The sequence below is a fragment of the Meleagris gallopavo genome, chromosome 2, assembly GCF_000146605.3.
Source record: "Meleagris gallopavo isolate NT-WF06-2002-E0010 breed Aviagen turkey brand Nicholas breeding stock chromosome 2, Turkey_5.1, whole genome shotgun sequence".
Lineage (NCBI taxonomy): Eukaryota > Metazoa > Chordata > Aves > Galliformes > Phasianidae > Meleagris > Meleagris gallopavo.
Genome location: NC_015012.2, coordinates 100,519,823 through 100,543,637, shown reverse-complemented (window position 1 = coordinate 100,543,637; position 23,815 = coordinate 100,519,823). Strand labels below are relative to the sequence as shown.

The following is a 23,815-nucleotide window of genomic DNA, read 5'->3' as shown; positions in this document are numbered from 1 at the left end:
TGTTTTGAGAAGGGTGCGATTATCACGCAGTCACTTTTCAGAGTAGAACAACGTTGTAAGTTCACGTCTGCATGCAGTTTCCATTGGTATCCTGATAATGCCTGTCAAACGCAGCTCTCCCTCCACCTTCAAAACTTGTCCTGCCTGCTTATATGAACAGGTTCAGCTAAGTTTAACTCCTGTTTTAAGATGGGCATCAAACTCAGTTGCTCCTGTTTCAGCCACCAAAACACTAGAGCACAATACTGGGGAAGGGTGCATGGTTTTATAACCCCTTTGTCAGACACTGCTGCAATTTGTAGCTTAATAAAAAGGCTTCCCTTTTACAAGAAACTTGTGATATTTTGCTGTTTTTATCTCTTCTCATCAACTCTTATCCAACATCCTAAATTAGAAATGCACTAATTACCTTGGTCTAGTGTCAGTTTCCCTTTATCTGAAGGGATGTATCACTTGTTTGTAACTGCTGCCTTACTGTAATCGGTCGGAGCAGCAAGGTCATGAATTTGAACTACCCTTTCACTCCCAGGGGCAAAGATATGAATGGAAGTGGTCTAAAAATTCCCTTAGATTGATAGTGCTTGCTTTGTTGGATGGTACGTTGCCTCATCTTAAGAGCAGGATTCTTAAAATCAGGACTTTGGGAGATAGTTATTTTCAGTTTGTGCTGGTGTTCAGGTCAGTGTTTTTGAGAGCTGGTCGCTCTGAGAGAGAGCTGAGGCCCTTGGCATAGCGGAATGGGAGCCTCTCGTTGCCTCTGCTCTGTACCTACTCTGTAGGACCAGGGCAAACCAGGCACAGCAAGCACGGGCGTTGCTTCATAAAGTACCTATGTGACTGTATGTACACATGTGTGCATGTGGTTCTATTTATTTCCAGTATGAGAAGGAAATGTTCACTTGTTTTAGCTGGGGATGAGATGAAGCTGATTCATTTTATGGCTATAAAAATGTTTTGTAGAAGTCCAGTTGAAAATATTTATATACTTCAGTATATTTTACTAGCAAATAACGCTGACTGGATTTAAACTGCAGTTTCTGTGCAATAAATCTGTTGTACATCTTGGTTAGAAATGGTTGAAAAATGTTTTGGTAATAAGTACTAACAGACTAATGCTGTAAAGAAGCCTGCATAGATACAGTTTTTCATATTTTTAATGTTGTCTTTTATATTATATTTGTTACCTAAGCTGAGGAGTTAGTAATTTGACGTGATTTGTCTCCTTAAAGCCTTAGTACGGCTCTTTTTTAGACAGCTTATGTGTCTTCTATGCCTATGTGCCTCTTCTTCCCAATGGACCAGCCACTGGGATTTAGGTTCAATTAAACTGTAGAACAACTTAATATTCATTGCATCAAGGTCTTCCTATTACAAGATCAGAAGTGATAGCTGAATGATTATGTGAAGAACAAACTACATGCTTTGTTCCCCACTGGTTTGTGATCATGTGGATATGCTGATTCCTGATAGCAGTCCATTAAAATGTCAGCATTTGCAGGGAAGCTCGGGTGTTTTATCCAGTAGGGTATGACTTTTTTTTTTTTCCAAGTAGTTGGTAAGAATTAACCTGTGTTACCTTTCTGGCATGGAATTAGAGCATGTAAAACAGCATTAGGAGTTCTTGAAGAGCACAAGAATGTGGTAGGTTAACCAGGAGGGGTTGGGTAATGGGAACTCAGATTTCAGTTTCTCATTCCTAAGTCCTTCCCAGTAAATGTTTCCGGAAGGAGCAGGCCGGTTGTCCTCAGTGTCCACACTATGGCTTTGCTGGTTTTGGACTGACATTGTAACAAGGATTAACATTAAAGAAAAACCAGTCTGTTGTATACGAGAGTGTATTTGCATGTAAAAAGTACCTGGGACAGTGGGGTTGTGATTTGTGGGTTTTACTATTTTTCAAAGCAGCGAAGTTGTCACTGAGCTTTAACACTGCTGCAGTAATAAAAGATGACACGAGAAAAACTAATTAGCTATTAGATGACAGTTTTTACAATAGCATCCAGGGTTCTACAAGGTTAAGCTTGTTTGTCTTTGGAGTGCGATACACGTCTAGGAATGGTGAATGTTTTTATCCATCCCGTATTATGATCTGCCTTATGATCATTTCAGATAGTGTCTCAAGGTAGACAGGAGTCTCTTAATTGCAGCATAGTCCTCTTAACCCTTAAAAAGGGCCAGTTACCCAAATTAAACCAAGAAAAGACTTGATAGTCTTGAATGTGGGACGTACTGCCTGCATGCAGTTTTACTGCACACACAGCATTTGTTAAAGAGTAGTGAGTTTGATAACTTCTGTTTTGATTTTAATATATGTATAAAATGGTCAAACAGTTCCTGATTCACATGTGCAGTTTGATTGCTTATGCTAATTAGAACCTGTGCAGTTTGTGATCTTACAGTTGAAATTGCCCTACTATATCTGGCACAGAGTAGTGCATTGATGAGTGGAGCGACAGGTAAATCACAACATCCTATTATGACTTCCTGTGAAATGGACTTTGCTGCCCTCTCCTGGCATTAAGTACTGGTACTGCACAGCATGTACAGAGAAGATAGATTTCTTACATACGTTATAGTCTAAATCAGCAGCATAATTGCCTTGTTGTTTAGAAGGCCCTTCCTAGAAAAACCACTGTAGAGCATCAGTCTGCATCCTGCTTCACCTGCAGAATGTTGGGTTTCTTTTTCTTTTTTGTCTGTTAGGATGTCATTGTCATCTCTTCTGGATATAGTGATTATCAGAAACTAAATATGATAGTTACAACTGGTTTTTCTGGCTATAAGGAAATAAGAGGCTTTAATTGTTTTATTAAAAAAAGAAACAACTAGTGTGGGACATGAATCATTTACTGGTTATTTATTGATTCTTACCACTGAATTATGAAAACTTAAGCAATATTACATTCTGGGGCATAATCCCATACAAGGCAATAAAGTGATGCTTGGTATTACCTGTAGCACACTAACATACTGCATTCTGGTATTCTGATCTGACCTTTCAGAAAAGATACTTTAATCATTAATCTGTTAGCAGTGCACTGTAACTCTGCTGTAGCCTGGCCTTATGCATACTTAGAACCAACAGAAGGCTTTGGCTAGGGCACTGTCAGCTGATAGGGTTTTTTTAAATCCATTTTGTATTAGAGCACCATTCAAACAGCACATACTGCAATTTGTTTGAAATTCAAGTTCAGATACTTCTGTTGAGTTTGAAAGGATTTTCGGATACTGCTCTTTCTAGATAATTTGTTGTGAAACGTTTTTTTTCCAATTCATACTCTATAATTCTAATTTGGTGGCTTTTTTGCAGTAGTAGAGTTGAGGTATTATACTCTACATGTGTTATAGTAGCAGTATTTCTTTGAAAAATCGTAGTGTAGTTGCAAAAGATGAGTTGTTTTGTGGTTATTATGAAGATTGTTGCTTGCTTTAGAAGGGAGAGTAGCATTCTAGCTAATTTACTGATGGGAGAGCAGAATGTGAAAAGAAATTCACGGGGCTGTGAGGTGGCAGCTGATGGTGGGACAGCAAGTGAAGGAATGGGACATAAGCAAAGCAGTTCTCTTCTTAGTAAGGAGAGTAAAGGCGTGGTGAGGGGTGCATGTTTTCGCAACAAGGCAAGGAGTTGATGTTTTAAAAGGAACTTGAGTTTAATGTATCTTTGGTTATTTTAGAATTAAGTAGAGCATTCTTATTTACCTGCTTTGAAATCTGATGTATTTAGTGCTTACAGAGGGGTACCAGATTGAAAGCCTGGGATGTTGAAGTCATCAAATTTCCTGCAGAACAGGTACAGCATGGCAAGAGCCATCACATGTGCCTTCCCAGAAATGCCCTTTCACTCTATAAACTGACAGAAAGGTACCTCAGTAGGGACTGAAGGGTAGTTCAGATTTCATGGTCTGTTTTGACACAATTGGCTACTGCTACTAACAAGAGTATGAATCACTGTTGCTCGTGAAGTGGAAATCTGCCCACTAAGCTAAGGCCCACCCAGTTCTAATGTGGCTGTAGGCCTGAGTGGGTGGTCACATGACCTGCTTCATTATGTTCTAATGAGATGTCTTTTCTAATGAGATGTCTTTTCTAATGAGATGTCTTTTCCTGGTGGCCCTCACATGAGAATGAGGAGGAGAATGGCTTTATTTCTTGGAAGATAAAGCTATCCAATTCCTCAATTCAAAATGAGGTAAATATAAATAACAAGACAGCACTGTTGTTTCCTTTGGCTCCAGGGTATCTGTAGTTCTAGTACATTTGATGTTTTGCTGTTGTTTATTTTCCTTATGGCTTTTACTGACAAAAGCGCTTCCTTGTAGGAGGACTCACAAATGGTAGTGGTCGCTATATTTCTGCAGCACCTGGAGCAGAAGCAAAGTATCGCAGTGCAGCAAGTACCTCCAGTCTTTTTAGCTCCACCAGTCAGCTCTTCCCTCCTTCACGCCTTCGTTACAGTAGGTCTGACATTATGCCTTCTGGACGGAGTCGATTGCTGGAAGATTTCCGAAATAATCGTTTCCCAAATCTTCAACTAAGAGACCTTATTGGACATATTGTTGAATTTTCTCAAGATCAGCATGGTTCTAGGTAATTACCATAGTAAAGTTAATCAATTAAGAATGTTTTACTACTTTGCTATTGTCATATTAACATGAAATGTTTGAGTGAGCTGGAAGGCATCTTAATACGAAGTGTACCATTAATTGGAATGCATGCTCTTATGCTGACCTTTTTCTTTTCTAGGGAATTTCATTATAAAGGTAGTGTAAATGTAGCTGCTCATAGAAGTATTGAGGTTAGAAGTAGTCTTATAACTCAACTTGTAAACTCTAGCATATAAGTATCAAAAAGGTGTTGATTAAGCAAACAAAATATCTGGCGTCTGGAATGTAAAAAACATTTTTTCAGTAATACATCGTCAGGTACTTAGTTATTCTTTTCATCTTTTAATACATAGCAAATGAAACTTTTTAAGGATCATTATACTAAAGTGCATTCTTTCATATGCAGAGGCACTACTTTCGTTTTAATAAATTTTATAATGTTTTATACTTGCTTCAGTGCATTGAGGTGTCTCATTGAAGCAGTGTTCTGAGAGGTTTTCCTGTTGTTCATGTAAAGCATAATGTACATTTTTTTGCACTTAGATTTATACAGCAAAAGCTGGAGCGAGCCACTCCAGCTGAGCGCCAGATGGTGTTTAACGAGATCTTGCAAGCAGCATATCAATTGATGACTGATGTGTTTGGAAACTATGTAATACAGAAGTTCTTTGAGGTAAGAATAACACTTGAGTATATGAACAAAAACATGAATGAAAAACTGTAAAGTCTGATTAAATTTAAAAAATTTTTCTTAACCTTACAGCAGATTTCTACTGGACTCTCAATATAGAACCCGAGAGTCACATGTGTTTTCTGTTCTGTTCCCCCTGCTTTATTCATAACAGACCTGAAAATTATAGGCATGTTTTATTCTTTGCCCTGGTGATGCATGTGTTAACAAACAGTGTAGGCTGCACACTTGGACTTTGCAAGTCTTTCAGCTTAATTTATAGAGGCTTTAAGCAGATGGTGGGGAACACAAAGATTTGAAGGATATTTGTACTGGTATTAAAGGATACTTGCATCTTGGCATAGAGCGGGTCTGGAAAGTGCTCTTGTACCCAAAGAAAAAGATGTGTTGAACTTTGTCCAGTGCTGTATATGAAGGAACTCAGATTGAGAAAGATTCTGTGGAAGACATCACAAAATACATCTGATATTAGTTCAATTAGAATTTAAAACAGGTTTGGTTGTTCATTCTTTTTTTTTTTTTTAATTTGAAAACTATGGGGGAGAAAAAAGCTATCAAAGGGCTGCAAAATTCAGCCTTTGGAGAAAAGAAAAGGCAATAGAACAAGAAATACGTGTAGAAATGGTACGCAGCATAGTGTACATTACATCAAGGACCATATCAAATACTTGGTGAAGCTGGGAGATATCTAATAAAAAAGAAAGTTCAATAAGAAATAAGGTGCTTGCTGTAGACAGGAATTAATTTGTAATGACTAATCTACAAAACAGTGTGCTTATTCTTTTGTCTTGATGTTCTTTTACTAAATCAGAATAACTTCTCAAAAGTGTGGCTGACATCCAGTATGCAGGCCCTTGATATTACTCGTGTGTTACCAGTTACTGGTTTTTCTTCTCCCTGATGTCAGGTTATGATCGTTGAAGTAGGAAGTAGATGTTGTTTGAGCTTTTTTCAGGGCTTCAGGTGACTGCAAGTGTGGGGTTTAACAAATCTCATCAGTGCTGCATGAAAGTTAGAGATGGAGCCCAGCCCATGGCTGCTGTGTGGCCTCTTGCCCTGTGGCAGCACAGCAGTTTGTGTGACTTGGCCAGAGGGATGTGGGAACTGGCAAGGCTGGAAACAACATTTCCAACAAGTTTACATTATTCTGAAGCCGGATTGGTGGCTTCTCTGTTAAACATGGAGCAGCTCAGAAGGTTGTAGAGGCACTGTGGAGGGAATAAGATGGCTAGAGCCAGGTATTGCTGAAAAATGTTGGTTGAATTATACTCTAATACAGCCAGTGTGTAAAACCCAAAGCAAACCCCATGTTATTTCTTAGTTTTCCAAAATTCTCATGTTAGGAATGATCCCTGAAGGCACCTGAAGTTAGCGTGTAGCTGCTGTAGGGACAACTGCTTCTTTTTTCTGTTCTTTTCTCTTTCTCCGTTACGGCTTACTGTAACGTAAACTGACCAGTACAAATTTGAAATCCTGGAGAAGACGTGATTCGAATTACTACGTTACAGTAATCTGATGTAATTAATTTGGCTGGTAACATTTGTCTCAATAAGTGGGGTATTTCATTCTAAATGTTAGTTTGTACAAACTAATTTTTTCTGCTGCCTTTAAAGTCATGCATTTGAAAGCACACTTTGTACTAGAATGTAGAATACTACAAAAATATTGAATTTAAGGGAAAACAATAATAATGAAAAAACTTCTGGTAAATATACCCATCAAAAATAAAGGGAAAAACCATCCGAGGCATGATAAATGTTTAACACATCGTGAACATTCTTACTCTGTCATGTGAATTCCAGCATGCTTCATGCCTTCTTTTTTTTAACAGCGTATTTGTTTTCTTCTAGTTTGGAAGCCTGGATCAGAAGTTAGCCCTAGCAACACGCATACGTGGTCATGTTCTGCCATTAGCCCTCCAGATGTATGGTTGTCGTGTTATTCAGAAAGCACTTGAGTCTATCTCACCTGACCAGCAGGTAATTGTAAGTTAGAACAATATTTTCTTTAATTTTGTTTCTGTTTAATTTCACCTTCCTTTTTGCTTGCTTAAATTGTTGATCATTTCCTTCATTATAAAAAAGATCTAGAGACCAAAAATAGTTAAACTGAAGTGTTGAGATACACAAGTAGATCACTGGTAAATAGGAAAAGTAACAATTACAGTGAAGAGATACTCCTTTGAGAAAAAAAAAATCACCGTGAAGACAAAGCTAATCTTCTTTTCCAGAACGAAATGGTGAAAGAGCTGGATGGTCATGTTCTGAAATGTGTGAAAGATCAAAATGGGAATCACGTTGTGCAAAAGTGTATTGAGTGTGTTCAGCCCCAGTCGCTCCAGTTCATCATCGATGCGTTCAAAGGACAGGTAGTGTTAACAGTTCATTTCCTTTTCTGTAGGGTTGCTTTGATTTGCAATTTGCTTTTGGTGCTGTTCGCATACAGAAGATAGCGTTTGGCTCACTTACAGTCAGCTGATATTAAGCTGGAGTAAAAGAAGAGATGGTAAAATGGAAAAGCTGTTAACAGATAGTTAAGATGCTTTAAAAAGATGCTGGATGTGAAGCTCTAGAAAACTGCTTTGGATGTTCTGTAAAGGCCAGTAGAAGTATTTGGCTTATGGCCAGGCTGTTTGGGTTTTGTGATGTGCCACTTTAAATTTCCTTTCTAACTTCTAGTGTCTATTTTTGGTGTATCTGATCTCTAGCATGCACTTTTCATTAAAATTGCAATTTTTTTCTTCTTTTACTTACCTTGTAACTCTGTCTTCTAAAGTTTGCCAATCAATATCTACCATTAAGGAAAATCCTTTTGAAAAAATATTAATCTTCTCCCTGTGTATTTGGATAGTGTTAAGTGAAGGGGAGGAAGAAGGTATTTGTTTCCAACAAAATTATATTCATAAAAGATTGGTATTGTGCCACAGGCTAAAGAGCATGTTGCAGCTAAAGATTTTAATACTCTGTGACAAACGTGTACTTCTGTAGTCTCAAGGAACTGTAAAAATTGCACTGATGTGGCTGTTAGTAAATTCTACCTTAATGGCTGGCCATATGTGTTTCTTAACAAAGTCTACGATAAAATTCTCTCCCACCAAACTACCAGAAACATCTGTCGTGCATGGTGGTAGGGGCATACTAAGGTGTGTAGGGTTAGGTCTTTCTGTATCAAAAAATATATATGGAGTAGATGAGATGCAGTTTCTAAAATATAAATAGAGTCCCAATGACCAAATATATTAAAATACACATATATATACACACACACGCATATAAAGTAGTTAATCTCAAGTGACAAATGAAAAATACTGCACTTTAGTCATATCACATAACAGGACATACCTTTATCACTCACCCATGTTATCTGAATCTTTGTCTAAACAGACAAGGTTCTTCTTGTTCAGTTCTGACCAATAAAGAACCTTAAATATTCTGAATTAATCCTGGAAACACAAACCTGACTTTGAGAGAAGGAAAAAGCAGTAAGTAGGACTATGACTATATGTTTATAATGCTTAAGTTGTGAATGTTATATACATAGCAGGAAATATGAAAATCATGAAAATCAGCTGCAGTGATCGCACTTCTTTCTGTAGGAAGAAAAATCTTCAACTTTAAAATGAAGAACAAAGTTAAAAAGAACACTTGAGAGGCGAACAGTGCTTAATTAAGGGTCCGAGTTTCAAGATTTTCTTTGCACCTAAATAGGCCAGGAATGTCTAGGAATGTTGTATTGAAAACTTGCGTTCTTTAGTAGTTGTCTGATTTGCACTTGACACAAAAAAAAGGAGGTAGAATCGTGATATTAGCAGTGAAAGCTTTTCTATTTTTAATAAAAGTAGTTGGCAAATTCAGTTCCATTTTAAACATGGTATTGTTAGTGCATCTGTAAACTTCAGCTGGGTTTGACTTCAGTTGGCAATTCTATTTTAAGGTATTCGTGCTTTCAACTCATCCATATGGCTGTCGAGTAATTCAGCGCATTCTGGAACACTGCACTGCTGAGCAGACTTTGCCAATCTTAGAAGAACTACATCAGCACACAGAACAACTAGTGCAGGTTAGTGTGTGTATTCCTTTCTCTACTGCCTTGTAGAGCTTATTTGGATTATCATAATTAATTCTTGTGTCATAGTATATGAAATAGCTTAAATGAATTTGCCTCTTTTTAGTGTTGTAGATAATGATTTTTGTCTTTTTTTCCTTCCATAGTTTTAATGAAAATGAATTTGGAAGTTGGGAGGCAAAGAAGATATAAAAAGCCTTTTTCTTACACTTTTGGCTGTAGCTTCAAGTATACGTTGTAAATGCACAGATTTAGTTTGTTGTGTTTGTGGTTGTTTTTTTTTTAACTGCAAAGTTCACCTATTTGTAGTTTATCTTGATTTCATTCTGCTATCCTTTAGATAACTTCTGATAACGTCTAAACAGAAATATGTTGTAAAAAATACATAGTCTGCATATTCGAACACACATAGGGCATCTTTTCTAAAAGAAGGCCAGGCCAAAGAGCTCATACAACATAAGTTCCTCACTTGGTTTTGAGCAAACAAAATAAATGGATTTGAAATTGAATCAGTTTCAAATACTGGAAGGGACTTATGTTGTTCATTAGGAATTCCTACATGAGAAAAGGCAACAACTGCCTTTTGCTTTGTATTCACAGCCTAGTTTACTTCTCAGTAGTATTTTGCATATGAAATCTCTGTTACACTGTAATTGTCTTGGGGAACCAAAGTTCAGGGAGATATGAGAGCTGATAGAGAATGATGGTATTAATTTTGAAGTCTTGTTTCTTTAGGAGGATATAAGATACTCTAGCAAAAAGCCATTTCTACAGATTATTTCTGTTTTCCATGTTCATTTAGTAATCCATAGAGTAATTCTAGATGCAGTATATTTTGCATCCTGTTGTTTCCATGATTATGATATTATTGCATTTTTCCACATATCCGTGCAATTAGCTTAGCTGAAAGTTTACACAAATAAACAAAAATCTATGTGCATGACTTGGTATGAACACAAAAGAAAATTGAAGTCATCTTATTTTCAGGATCAATATGGAAATTACGTTATTCAACACGTACTGGAGCATGGTCGTCCTGAAGACAAGAGTAAAATAGTTTCAGAAATAAGAGGAAAAGTTCTAGCTCTGAGTCAGCACAAATTTGCCAGGTATTGCACAGCTTTCTTATATTAAAGATTCACTAATCTTTTAAAGTTGTAGTGTTGGATTTTTTTGATTGTATTTCAACAAGGATATGATATTTTACCCCATGTGTAATGTGTTTTCTGATATTTTGTGTTTCTATAGAGGTGGACATATGTGGTGCTTTATCCTCTGCAAAATACCAGATCTGGGGAAGGGAAAGGGGAAATACTGTTCTGAAGTACAATAAATGAGATTTCATGGGTTTTTGGAGTGTCTTTCGTTCACTTTCTGTAAGTGCAGGAAAGAGACTCCCAGACTCCAAGGAGAGGCATATGAGAATGACCAGAGCCAGCTGTGAAAAAGCTGTCCTGGAAACTGCGTGAAAATCTGCTGCTGATGAGCTGGGAATTCCTTGCTGTCTTATCACTCCAGTCAAACAATTTCTAAGCATAAAAAGGCTAGCTGTAAAAGTGCTGCTTAAGCCTGACAAGAATTTAATGTGCTAGGAAGACTCAAAGACTACAAACTGCTCTAAAATTCGAGCCTAAGAATAATCCTTAAATGTTTTTTATAAGAACATCAGTGTATGTGCCTTTTGCTAAGGAAAATACACTGGATCCTGGATGACACAGTGAGATGAACTTTGTCATCAACATTAAGTAGAAATGCAGTGTTATTGGGGGTGGGAGGGAGCATTTGTTTTAAAAAATCATTTGTATGCAGAGTAGCAGTTTTATCTGGATTTTTTTTTTTCTTTTTTCTTACATTGAACTATTCATGTTCTTCGTTGTTCTTAAGTTCTTTACAGAGAGTGGTGAGGGGCTGGAACAGGCTGCCCACACAGGCTGTGGATGCCCCATCCCTAGAGGTGTTCAAGGCCAGGCTGGATGGGGCTCTGGGCAGCCTGGTCTGGTATTAGATGGGGAGGTTGGTGGCCCTGCATGTGGCAGGGGGATGGAGATTCATGATCCTTGAGGTCCCTTCCAACCCTGGCCATTCTGTGATTCTGTGATTCTCTGTGAACTTGCTTAATTTCTAAAGTACAAACCTAGGACAAGAATCACTTTGTTGCTGACTTACAGTCATTGATGGTATTTTCAGCTTCTGAGATATCTGGAAGTCATGGACTTCATCTACATAAGTAAATATTTGAATGCTTCTCTGATCTAGGCATGATCCTGAAGACATTCTTTATTAAAAAAATAGAATGCTTCATATCTACCTTTCTCTGTTACATCCTAGAAGGATCCGTAGATAAAAGCAGATATACTGGAGTACAAATACAACTTAAAGTCCAGTGTAGCTGCATAGGTTACTCTGAAAGTAATGCCTCCTATTTATTTCCATGTAAGCTGCAACCAATACAAAGAGCATAATAACACTGTTTGATAGAGAATATTCTCAGCTACAAGGTGCATTCCTGAACATATCCACCACCATTAGCTATGCATTTTCACCAGTGATGAACAGGAGCCTGCATGTTGTGCTCATAAAAATCTGCACGAGTGGTGGTGACCCACTGTTTCACAGCTGCTATGATGGCATTATTCCTAGGAAAATGTTGCCCAAGCAGTGTTGTCTTTCATTGGCCCAAGCATATGGAAGTGAAAAGGAGCCAAATCCAGACTGTATGGTGAGGTAGGGCAGTCCACCGAAGATTGGCAGTGTGCTCCATGATCTCCAGACTGGCATGGGACCTGGTGTTATCATGTGGCCGTAGAAAGGTTGTCGTCTTTTCTGGCTTCGGTCTGGAGCTCAAGCATTCAGCTTAGTCAATGTTGTGATGTAGTGGTCAGAGTTGATGGTCTGTCCGGGTTCCACGATATGCAGAAGGATCATCCCTTTCCTGTCCCAAAAGACAGTACCCATCACTACTCACTGAGGGGCACATCTTGAAGTTTTTCTTCAGTGGAGAATTCACGTGTCACTCCACAGACTGCTGTTGTCAAACCACATCTCATCACCAGTAATGTTGTGATCCAGGAAACTGTCACCTTCAGCCTCATTTTGGTTCAGTATGAAGTTTTGACAAACTTGCATGCGGTGTTCTTTCTATTCCTCTGTATGCAGTCATGGGGCCCACCTGGTGCAAACTTCGTGATGTCCCAACATTGCCACCATCATTTCCAAGGCATTGAAGCTGACAGTTGGCTCCATACACAGTTCCCTGTTTGTAATTTGCTGATTCCCATGGATGAGCTGATTGAGATGCTGTTATTTTCTTGGTGTGAAACCTGTGCATGGCTGTCTAGAACATGGCTTGTCTTTTGTGTTGCTGTCACCACTGTTGAAACGCACCACCCATTGTCTCAGCGTGCTCAAATCCACTTTTTGGTCTCCAGAAATGTTCAGCAAGTATGGATGAATATCAGTGGGTGCCATTTTTTCCACATGGAGGAATTCAGCAACACGTCTTTGCTTCATCTGTATCAGATGCCATTTTGTCAGACTGCCCCTCTGCTGCCATCTGCCACACGGCATCAAAACGTAACGGGATGTTGGTGGGAAGATTCAGCATCTGCTGCTCTGCTAACATCTGCCTCTGATGTCATGGCCAACATAACAAAATAAGAGGCATTACTTTCAGGGCAGTCCTCATACAGTCATTTCTCTAAGTATCAGAAGATGACTTTTGGATATAATCCTTTGCGGTAAAGCTATTAGAAAGTAAAGATTTAGAACTTGGAATGTCAGGTATTTAAAATGAATTCTTCAGTGGTATTAAGGCACTTAAGTGTTCAGATAAAATTGCTACTTAGAAGGATGTTACATATCAAGTAACAGAATCCATTTGTCTTGTTTTTTCAGCAACGTGGTAGAAAAATGTGTAACTCATGCTTCTCGTGCTGAAAGAGCTTTACTTATTGATGAGGTCTGCTGCCAGAATGATGGTCCTCACAGTGCCTTATACACCATGATGAAGGACCAGTATGCCAACTACGTTGTTCAGAAGATGATTGATATGGCTGAACCTGCTCAGCGGAAGATAATAATGCACAAGGTACATTTTAGTATAGTTCTGTTGATTCAGAAAATTTCTCCACAATTATACTGCTTTATCTCTTAGAATTCATTTCCTTTTGGAGTTAAAACTAAAATCCATAATCTAGAACTTAATGCACAGACATTAAATTCAGGGGTACTTAATGGGGCATAACATATTTAGGTCTCTGAGAACTTTTCTGCAAGCTTAAAAGGTAAACCTGTAGAATAGTCTTCAAAGATGAATTTCATATCCTCTCTTTATGTCAGTTTTTCTGTGAAAATAATTTTAAACTGAAAAAAATCAATAGTATTTCTCACTTGTATTGGCATAACAGAAGAAATACAGGTCTCTCTTGTTGCTGGTAACAAAGAGCTCTTCAGTTGTCATCCTATCCCACCTTTCTTTGCCCCTGGCAAAAAAAAATCCAAAGACAATCCTCATAATTCCTAACATTTGGGCACATTCGCTAGTTACGAATGTCCAGAGAGGAGCAAAAATGCCTCATTAGCCTTAGGTTGTTTAATACAGGATATATTCCTGCAGGAGCTCTGCTTCCCCATTCCTGACAGGGCACTCCCACAAAACAAGCTTCCAAACTTTTCCACCTGCAAGCTCAGCAGGCTGCTCCCATGGGAAAGCTCATTTTTGGGGGTGGTTCTCCGTTGTGCTGTTTTCCTGCACTGCTCTGTCCCCAGCTGCTTAGAAGAACTCGTGGAGGTCTGCCCTGTGGAGAAGGACTTGGGGGTCCTGGTAGACGAAGAGCTGGACATGAGCCAGCAGTGTGCGCTTGCAGCCCGAAGGGCCGACTGTGTTCTGGGCTGCATTAAAAAGGAGTGGCCAGCAGGGAGAGGGAGGTGATTGTCCACCTCTACTCAGCTCTTGTGAGGCCCCATCTGCAGTACTGCGTCCAGGCCTGGGGCCCCCAGTGCAGGAAGGACGTGGAGCTCTTGGAGCGGGTCCAGAGGAGGGCACTAAGATGATCAGAGGGCTGCAGCACCTCTCCTATGAGTAAAGGTTGAGGGAACTGGGCTTGTTTAGCTTGGAGAAGAGAAGGCTCTGAGGAGACCTCATTGTGGCCTTCCAGTACTTGAAGGGAGCATATAAACAGGAGGGGGAATGGCTGTTTACGAGGGTGGATAGTGATAGGACAAGGAGGAATGGTCTTAAACTGGGACAGGGGAGGTTTGGGTTAGATATTAGAAGGAAGTTTTTCACACAGAGGGTGGTGACACACTGGAACAGGTTGCCCAAGGAGGCTGTGGATGCCCCATCTCTGGAGGCATTCGAGGCCAGGCTGGATGTGGCTCTGGGCAGCCTGGTCTGGTGGTTGGTGACCCTGCACATAGCAGGGGGTTGGAAGTAGATGATCATTGTGGTCCTTTTCAACCCAGGCCATTCTGTGATTGTTGGACAGCCCAGCCTCACCTGCCACTGGATTAGGTGACGTGTGAGAATAGCACTGTTAGTACTGCCTGTTGTGTTTATATCACATAGTATAATGTATTGTTGGCTTCTTCAGTCACTTGTTGATGTTGAAGAAATCCATGATCTGAAATCTGAAAACAAAAGTGGAGTCATCAACTCAATACTTATCATATGAGAGGTACATCAGTTGGTTGGTGATTCAACATCACCCATTTTACATCTTTCCAGAAGTTTCCATAGATGTGAAACGATAGGCTTCTTCTTGTTTGTTTTTTTTTTAGTATAATAGTTCACAAGTGTAGTGACTCCACTTAAAGTTTATGAGGAAAAAATAACGAGTTTCTTCCTACAGATTCGACCCCACATCACAACTCTGCGCAAATATACCTACGGCAAACACATTCTGGCCAAGCTGGAAAAGTATTACCTGAAGAACAGTGCTGATCTGGGGCCAATTGGTGGACCACCAAATGGGATGCTGTAAAAGGCAAAAAAGGAAATGGAAGAATTTTATTGTGAATGATCAAAACATACAACTTAACTATAAATGTTCTGATTTTTTTAAATCTATTTATTGACTTTGTTCATCCATTTGTAAAATTTTTATTCTTTTGTATATTTTTGGGGAGTGAATTATAAAAAATAAAAAAAAAAAATCTCCAGCCCTGATCAGGAGACCTATCAGATTGGATGGCTGGCAAAGCACAGAATGCCTGTATATGATGTAATTGTATCAAAATAGCTGTCACATATTTTGTAAATTTTTACCTTGTAAAGTCACTGAAATAGTTTTTAAAGGGAAAAAGTACAGTATTCTTTTAATACACTGGCTTGCAATCTGGTAGGTCTACCCAACATCATAGCACAACAGATTTATAGAGTTGTATATAGAATTGATCCTTATTTTTCCCTTTCGTGTGAAGTCTTTTATACCAGATTAAGATTGATCAGCTGCATAAACATTATTTAACATGTCGAAAAGTTAAGTTGTATTTTGGTGGTTCACAAAGTACTATCAAATAACAAACAGGGCACAGCAAATGAAAGCAGAGAATAACAAAACAACGGGAACCTGAAAGGACAATTTTCACCACTTGCTGTGGACAGTTATTTCTTTTTTTAATTAGTGCCCTTAGGTTTTCTCTAGCGATGTATTAAAAACAACAGTGCTGTATATACTTATATATTTAATTGTTGTACAAGGTAGAGGAATCGAATGGTGGTGGTACATCCACTCAGCAGAGTACGCTGTTGGAAGAGGAGTGAACCCTGTATTAACTTTACAGTCAGTTTTACAACGCAGGAAGAGTAGAGATTTGTATTTTTTTATTTTGCATATAGAATTGTAAGGATTTGAAAGCGTTGAGCATTTGTTTTGCTTTCTCACTGTAGATGCAAAAAAAAAAAAGGTATTGATGAAGAGAAGAGGGGCCACTGAAAAGTAAACTCGATAGCTCAACATTTAAGCATGATTGATTAAATATCCAGATAGCTTTTTTGCTTCCTATAAATATATGCATTGTATACGTGTAGTTAATAGGTGTAAGTTTACAGTTTGAAAACAAATCTCGTTTTGATGTTTATTACAAGCCTTGCTAATTTAGTAGTGACGCTTACCTTGGTTGTACAGATGTACATTTGTAAACCTTCATGCTGTAAATGTAATTTGTTTTACCCTTTTTTGGGACAAAAATTTGCATTTTAGTGTATATTCATATCCTCGTCCCCCTTTCTTCCCCTGGCATATAGTGTTGTATAATGTAAATTTATTTCAGCAAATTAAGAGTGATTTTTTTAAATTCTATCTTTATATGGTTTCAGAAATATGAACCGGTCTTTTTTTTTAACTATTGTGAGAAACATTATGTTTTGTTTACAACATAGCTGTTGGTTCTGTTCATATGGACACTTTGGGAAATCAATCTGTTCAAATTTTAAGTTGGGATAATAAGCGTAGTGAGAAAGAAGTGGACTGAAAACTTTGGTTATCGCAGAAACCAATGCTTCTTCCATCTTAATAAATGTGGCATGATTTTTGTACAGAAGAGTACTGTATTTTGAATAGCCTTCTCCCAGCGTAAAGCAAATATGTATGATACTGTCAATTTTTTTCTCTGGACATACGACATTGTAACAGTAACATGAGATGATGTACATTTACAAGCGGCCTTATGTACATTTCCCAATGATCTTTTTAAGGCAGAGTTGTGACCATATGTGTATAATTAAAATCCTTTTTAATCCTTTGCCTATGGAAATATTTTGGAAAAGAAAAAAAAAAAAAGCTTGCTTTGTATATTCAGTTTCTGAAAGATAAAGAAAGTGCTTTGTATGTTGTTGAAGTAAGTATTTTGTGTAAAACATTCATTCGGAGGGCATGAGCAAAAGTTGTGATCACCAGGATGGATGGAAAGCAGTTTTGAGCACTGATAAATAAAAGGCTGCAGCTGTAGGGCTCTGATCTTGAGGAAAGAAAGTGGTGGTGGTATAAACTCGTGTAGGGAATTCTGTTGTATTACTCTTGGTATCAGGTTTACGTGAGTCTTTTTAAAGCATACATCTGAGTTGCTATTTTTGGTTTTTTAGTGGTAGCGTTTAAATCATGAATAGGCAAACGGGAAAGTATGTTCTGACCTCCCGTTAGTTTCTTCATCTGTCATTTAATGCCTGCATCAAGTGATGTAGGGGGCTGAGTTATTGTTAATAACCTCATCTTTAATTGCTAAGCAGTTTTTGAGTGGCAGTTCACAACGTTCCTTTCAAGAGCTACAGGCCCCACCATTGGAGCCAGAGCTTTCCCGCAGTCACACAAAGGATGGCACTTGAGCAACTTACTTGAACACATTAATTCTCCTCAGTGAGTATTTTTATCCTGTGTACAAACTGTCTGTTATTATCTGACGTTGTCTCTGACATGGGAGACGTTAAATCAGGCTTTTGGGAATGTCCAGGCAGAAACTGGTGATGTCTGAGTACTTTGTCCCTGTAGCACTCATGCCATAGTTGAACTTAATCAGTCCTGTAACTATCATCCTTAGAGCTTTCAGTACCTTGAAAATAATCTTCCACTTGCTCTCCTAAATTACCATTTTGCACAAACTATATCCAGGAACGTGAAAATCACTGGGTTTCCTTTCAGCTATTTTAGGCTTTGGGTAGAACCACTAGACTTCTTTTTTTGCTAAAATACCGCTATTTGATATAGACTGTTTATGGACCAGTTTGATTAGGTTTGACTCCAGGCGGCTCATATTAAATAATGTAATGTTCACGTGTATATACTGTAAAAATCAAAATGAAAATGTGTTAATAACACTGTGTGAAATACATCTGGTCTTGTGTTTTTCCTCTAGGAAACCAGCCAATCTTTTTGTTCTCAGTTATGTGACTTGTCTGCTTGGAAACTTTGCAAAGGCACTCCATTCTGTTTCTGCCATCGGATGAGAGTCAGCCAATTATTTGAGAACCCGGTATGAGATCATTACATTTCCAGAGGTCAGTTCTGAGCTGCAAAGCCTTTGTATCATCCTACAAAAAGTGTTTACCAAGGGATGGATGAGGCTAGAGCTTCATGGTAGTTCGTACACCAGTGAAAGCGCAGTGAGTTCTTAAGCATTTGGGAAGGCTACGATTGTTGGCTGCTCTGTCATTATTGGATTCACAATCTTTAGTTACTGCCCAGGATTTTTTTCAAAGGACCAAACTTGGCTTAAAGTGGGGAGTGAAGGGGTCTAACTGCAACGGAGTGGGTTTGCTTGTTGGTATGAAACCATCCTCTGAAGTGGGCCCTTAAGGACAGAGCAGCCATAATACTAGTTCCATCGCAGACTGCTAGATCTACGTTTTCAGTGGAGTACATGCATCCTTGAAGCTTCTGGGGCTGGAATGCCCAGATGTTCTTGAACGCTGATGGCAGTTAAGAGGCAGATAATCTCTCTTACATCCACTCTAAATAACAGGCAGTTTTCCTTGCGACTGGTTGTGTGGCAGCGTGCTGATCGGGCTGATCTATGGTGCAGGAGCGTTTCCTCCTCCAGCCCTTTGGATGCAGCCTGCTCCTTTGCATGCTAGCTCTGCAGTTAGGGAATTCACCCTGCAAATAAGATGACTGAATTAGTTTTCTTTTATCAGCCTCGGGGTTTCAAACCCACCTTTCTCACTTCACAGGAGTATGTCCTAACCGCAAGGAGTTGGGCAGGTTCATTTTCTGCTCCTGAATTTGGGCTGAGCTTGTAGCACAGCTTGAGCCATTCGTTGCATCACAAGCAGCACAAGACAGAGCATGACTCCGAGCACGCAGGTGGGAGTGGGCAGGTTCTGCTCCTGAGATCCTTGTCTCCACCTTGATTCTCCCAGACTCAGTTCATGTAAAAAACAGATCTTGGGAGCGGCATGCTCCCATCATTGCCATACTGGAAATGCTCCTTGAGGCTTTTTATGTTGCAGCTGAAATGTTGGAAGGAGACTGGTCCCTAAAGATCTTCAGTTTGTGAGGAAGAACCAATGTAAATATGAAATGTACACACTTTCACCAGTGTTAATAGTTCTGGAAGCCCTAACCAGCTTCATTTCAGCTCCGGAGGGTTCAGATTTCCTGGCAGCACCACAGCCCTTTCCCAACTCGGTTGCCATGCTTGTCCCAGCCAAGCCTAAGGGGGACAAGAAGAGACCATTCTCCTTCCCTGGCACAGCAGTGCTCAGGTGTGGAGGTTGTTGAGGACTTGCTGCTTGGCTGCTGATCACAGGGCAGGTTCACACAGATAATCCTTATCCCCTTTCCTCTATCAGAGCGGCAGTACAGCATCAGAAAGTTTACTCAGTGCCTCCTTGCATAGGATCAGTCTAGGAGAGCATCCAGGCGATCGTGTGCTGGTGCCAGGAGAAGTCCTGAGCAAGGATTCACTGTTTTCTCTGTAGGGCTTAGTTTTGATGTGGCTGTCGCAGCCCTTTGCATACAAGCTGGCTTCCAGAAGCTGATAGAGCATTCGGAGCAGTCACTTGTTAAGCAAGGGTTACAGAGGGCTGAACTGAGCTGAAGAGCTGAGGACAAACTCAGTGCAAACCACAGAACCAATTTCCCACTTCGCATGGAGAGCCGGGATGAAAGGAGCAGAGTTTCCCCTTGTCAGATCCAGGCTACACACTGATCTCATTCAACTCTTAAAAAGCCTTTTTTGTTTGAAAAGCGACTATCTTAAGTACTCCAGGTTTCACATGACATCTCCTATTTCCTTGAAATGTCATGTGTCTCATGAGAATGTGGGGTTTGATTATTCATCCCACTTTGGGAGCACCACAAGCTTGGATCCTGCTGGGAAAGAGACTCTTATCCAGCCCTACCCATCATCTTTGGACACTCAGGCAACTGGAAGCCTGGAGATCTGGTGGGGGCATTAAAGGTCACTCACTGCATGTTTCTTGGGTGCTGTGCAGCTCTTGCTGTCCCCTTAGATAGGAACAAGGATCACACAGCAGCACTATCAGCAAGGCTCTGGGGGAGACACCATCCCAGTTAAGTTGTTTCTGTTTAGGTGTGGACACTTCCATGCAGACACACGCACTGGGAACAGGCTCTGTTGCCTGCTCGTCTGTCTGGTGCCATCTGAGGGACCCTGAGGCATCTGAGACACCTGGACAGGGCATGCAGGTGTTCCCAGCGAGCAGCACTCAGTCAAGCCTCCAACATCTGTTCCAGGAAGGCTGAGATGGCACTGAGAACCTTCATACTTCATACAAGGTTCTCATCGGCTGGAAGGTACCTGAAATCAATAAGCAATTTTTCATAGATCAGTGGTTAAAAAGAGGAGGGAGAGAAGAGAAAGGTAGAGGTGGGCCCAGAGGGGTGGGAGTCAAAACAGCTTTATTCTGCAATCAGGATGGGATGAGAAGTGGAGAGACAAAATATAAGCATCCCCACATGCATACTCAAAACTGCTGTAACCACCATCTAATAAACAACCATAACGGCTCTTGATTATGAATACTGAGCAGAGGGAAGAGGGAGAGAAGGAGCACTCTGGGAACCCACTGGTATCTTTAAAAAGTAATAAAAAGGCACAGCAAAATCTTCACTCCAGGCCTCCCTGGGCAGTATAGCTAACATCACAATCACCTAAAAATAATACAAACATACAGAAAGAGGAAAAAATGCAATTAAAATATCTGTGTTTGTGACAAAGTCAGCACTGCTCGGAGTTGGGCAGGCAGCACACTCACGTGCCATGCAAAACTTAAAGCAAAGACAAAAATCCACAGATAAATAAGTAGGACAGCATTGCAGAACCCCACCCCACTGCCCAGGCAGAATTACAGCCTTTGTTCCCCTCCTTTCATAGAATCATAGAACGTCCTGGGCTGGAATGGACTCACAAAGATCATCAAGTCCAGCTCCTACCTCCACACACCTCGAGGCTGTCCGCAGTGCCCTGGGCAGCCTGTTCCATGCCCACCACCCTCTGGTGCAGAACCTTTTCCTGATATCCAGCCTGAACCTCTCTCCCTTTCATCCAGTCCTCCCTGCCCCCTCTGTACTCCCCTTCGCCCCGCTCTCCTCCACCTGGCTGTATGCCCTGCCTGCCACCTGGGCAGCTGTTCCCACAGTGGTGGTCAATCACCAGGAGCACATGCTGACAGACAACCCGAGCAGAGCTCTGTCCCTGCATGGGCCTTGCCAACACAGCTCATCCTTGTGGCACAGGAGCACGATGCCACCCAGGGCTGGGGTACCACAGTCCCAAGCCCACTCCCAGGTGAGGTTACAACAGAAGCTGGGCAAAGGCAGTGCCTCTTGAATGCGTGAGAAGGTCCAGGTTGGAGGAAGAGACAGGATGGGTGGGGAACCGATGGGTGAATCAGTGCTATGACAGTGAGGGCTGAGACACTGGTACTGCCTGCAGGGATGTGAGCAGAGGAGTGACTGCACACAGCCCCAGGACAGCCGGTATGTGCGGAAATGTGCGAGTGGCCTCAAAATGCTAAATGAAGGATGATAATTAGAGCAAGATGCATCCTTTTAGCTAATCAGGAAGAAAACCTGTACGTTACATCACACAAAATTCATGGCACAGTCACGACCGATAGCTGGCGTGAATTAAAAACACTGATGCTGGCCCAGGAGCAGCATTCCTCAGAGATCCTCAGCAAGGCTGGGGTCCAGATCACACCAGCGTACTGAAAAAATAACCCAAAAAGATCAGTATTTTTCCCAGTGCTGCACATGTTGTCTAGCAGGCAGTTACGATGCTGCAGCCTAATCCTTCTCTTGGTAACTGCTCTGCTACAGCATCTGCTCCTTCCAGGACCACGTCTCTTTTGCATCCAGAGGAGTGCTAAACCTGCTTTGGCAGAACTCCCGCAGCTCTGTGTGCTTACTCACATTCCCTGTACAGCAGAAACACCTGACCCAAGCCTGTCTGCCAGTGACAGCGTGAGAGTCCATCATGAATGTGTTTCTAAAGACGGAGTACTTCTGCATTTTTGTTAAAAGTCTTTGTCCTTAATCTGGAACTTTTTAACAAGCACAACAGCACTGGTTTATGTGAATGCTGATAGCTTCCTTCCACAGCACGTGGCACAATTGCTACGGTCACAAACATCTCATGGGGAGAGCCTGCACTAAAGTTTTATGCGAGTTTTATGCACCCAGCAGCCTCCGTGACAAACCAAGACAGTAAAAAGGAATACACAGAGGAAATACAGGAGTCCTTTGATAAGAGATTAAGTACCTCAATCCACCTGAAACCCACACCTCTCTCAGGCAGATAATGGCTCTCTCTGGTGCTGCCAGAAGCGGCTGTAGGATTACAGCCATACGTATCTTTTGTATTCTCACAGCAATCATCAAGGCACTAAAAAGGCATTAAGAATCACAGTCTCTCCTCTGCAGGATGGCAGGGGCTTTGAAAGGTGATGGCCTCCCCTCTGTGCTCATTTTCATAGAATCACAGAATGGTTGGCTTGGAATGGACCTCAAAGCCCGTCCCGTTCCAACCCCTGCCACGAGCTGCCAGCTCAGGCTGCCCAGGGCCCCATCCAACCTGGCCTTGAATGCCTACACGGATGGGACAACCACAGCTCCTCTGGGCAGCTGTGCCGGATCCTCACAACCCTCTGCGTTAAAAGTTTCCCCTGAACATCTAATCTAATGTAAATTTCCTCTCCTTTAGTTTAAAGCCATTCCCCCTTTTCCTTTCACTATAAGACTATGTACAAAGTCACTCTTCCTCCTGTTTATAAGCTCCCTTTAAGACCTGGAAGGCAGCAATGAGATCTCCCCAGAGCCTTCTCCAAGCTGAACCAAGCCCAGCTCCCCCAGCCTTTCTTCACAGAGGAGGTGCTCCAGCCCTCTGATCATCTTCATGGCCCTCCTCTGGACCCACTCCAACAGCTCCACCACATCTTTCTTGTGCTCTCTTGCCAGGGCAAACCTCATTATGTGTTCAAATTATTTGGGGTCACAGAGGCTGAGGGATCACACATGGCAGGCCAGTGTTACTCATTGCAGGTGAGTTGCCCTGAGCTAACCACAGAGGTGAGTGAATCCAGAAATGCAGGAGAGACTAAGGAGGCTCCCTGGGCAATGAATAGTAAGTTTTAAAAAGTGGTTATTCAGGTGGGTGCTCTGAGAAATACCTGTGTAGGCCACGAGCCCTGAGACTGGTGTGCCAAAACAGCTGAACAGTGAAAGCACCAGCCAATAGAACAGCACATCATAGAATCATTAAGGTTGGAAAAGACCTCTAAGATCATGGAGTGCAGCCGTCAGCCCCATCCCCACCATGCCCACTGAAACGCGTCCCTAAAGGGCCTCATCAAGGGATGTTTGTGGGCAGCAGCCACCTAACTTCAGCCAAACCTGATGGAGCCAATGGGGAACCCCTCTGCACATGCACCTGCCCCCAAAATCCCATCCTGAGACTCTCAGTAATCCCATCCTGAGGATCCTGAACCCTCACATGC

The 23,815-nt window shown here is 41.0% G+C and overlaps 1 protein-coding gene across 6 annotated transcripts in view; it reads left to right on the top strand.

Moving 5' to 3' along the window:
* PUM2 (pumilio RNA binding family member 2) overlaps window positions 1-18,186 on the top strand; it is a 47,434-nt gene extending 29,248 nt beyond the window's left edge. For 2 of the 6 annotated variants that reach the window (XM_019613306.2, XM_019613305.1), the window contains 8 exons: window positions 4,317-4,587; window positions 5,148-5,277; window positions 7,146-7,280; window positions 7,526-7,663; window positions 9,229-9,354; window positions 10,348-10,469; window positions 13,255-13,447; window positions 15,210-18,186. In XM_019613306.2, the coding sequence (XP_019468851.1) occupies window positions 4,317-4,587; window positions 5,148-5,277; window positions 7,146-7,280; window positions 7,526-7,663; window positions 9,229-9,354; window positions 10,348-10,469; window positions 13,255-13,447; window positions 15,210-15,341 (1,247 nt within the window). In that variant the 3' untranslated portion in view covers window positions 15,342-18,186. The remainder of the gene's footprint in view (window positions 1-4,316; window positions 4,588-5,147; window positions 5,278-7,145; window positions 7,281-7,525; window positions 7,664-9,228; window positions 9,355-10,347; window positions 10,470-13,254; window positions 13,448-15,209) is intronic. The other 4 variants (XM_010707974.1, XM_010707973.1, XM_010707972.1 and 1 more) reach the window with 3 other exon arrangements.
* Window positions 18,187-23,815: the final 5,629 nt, after the last annotated feature.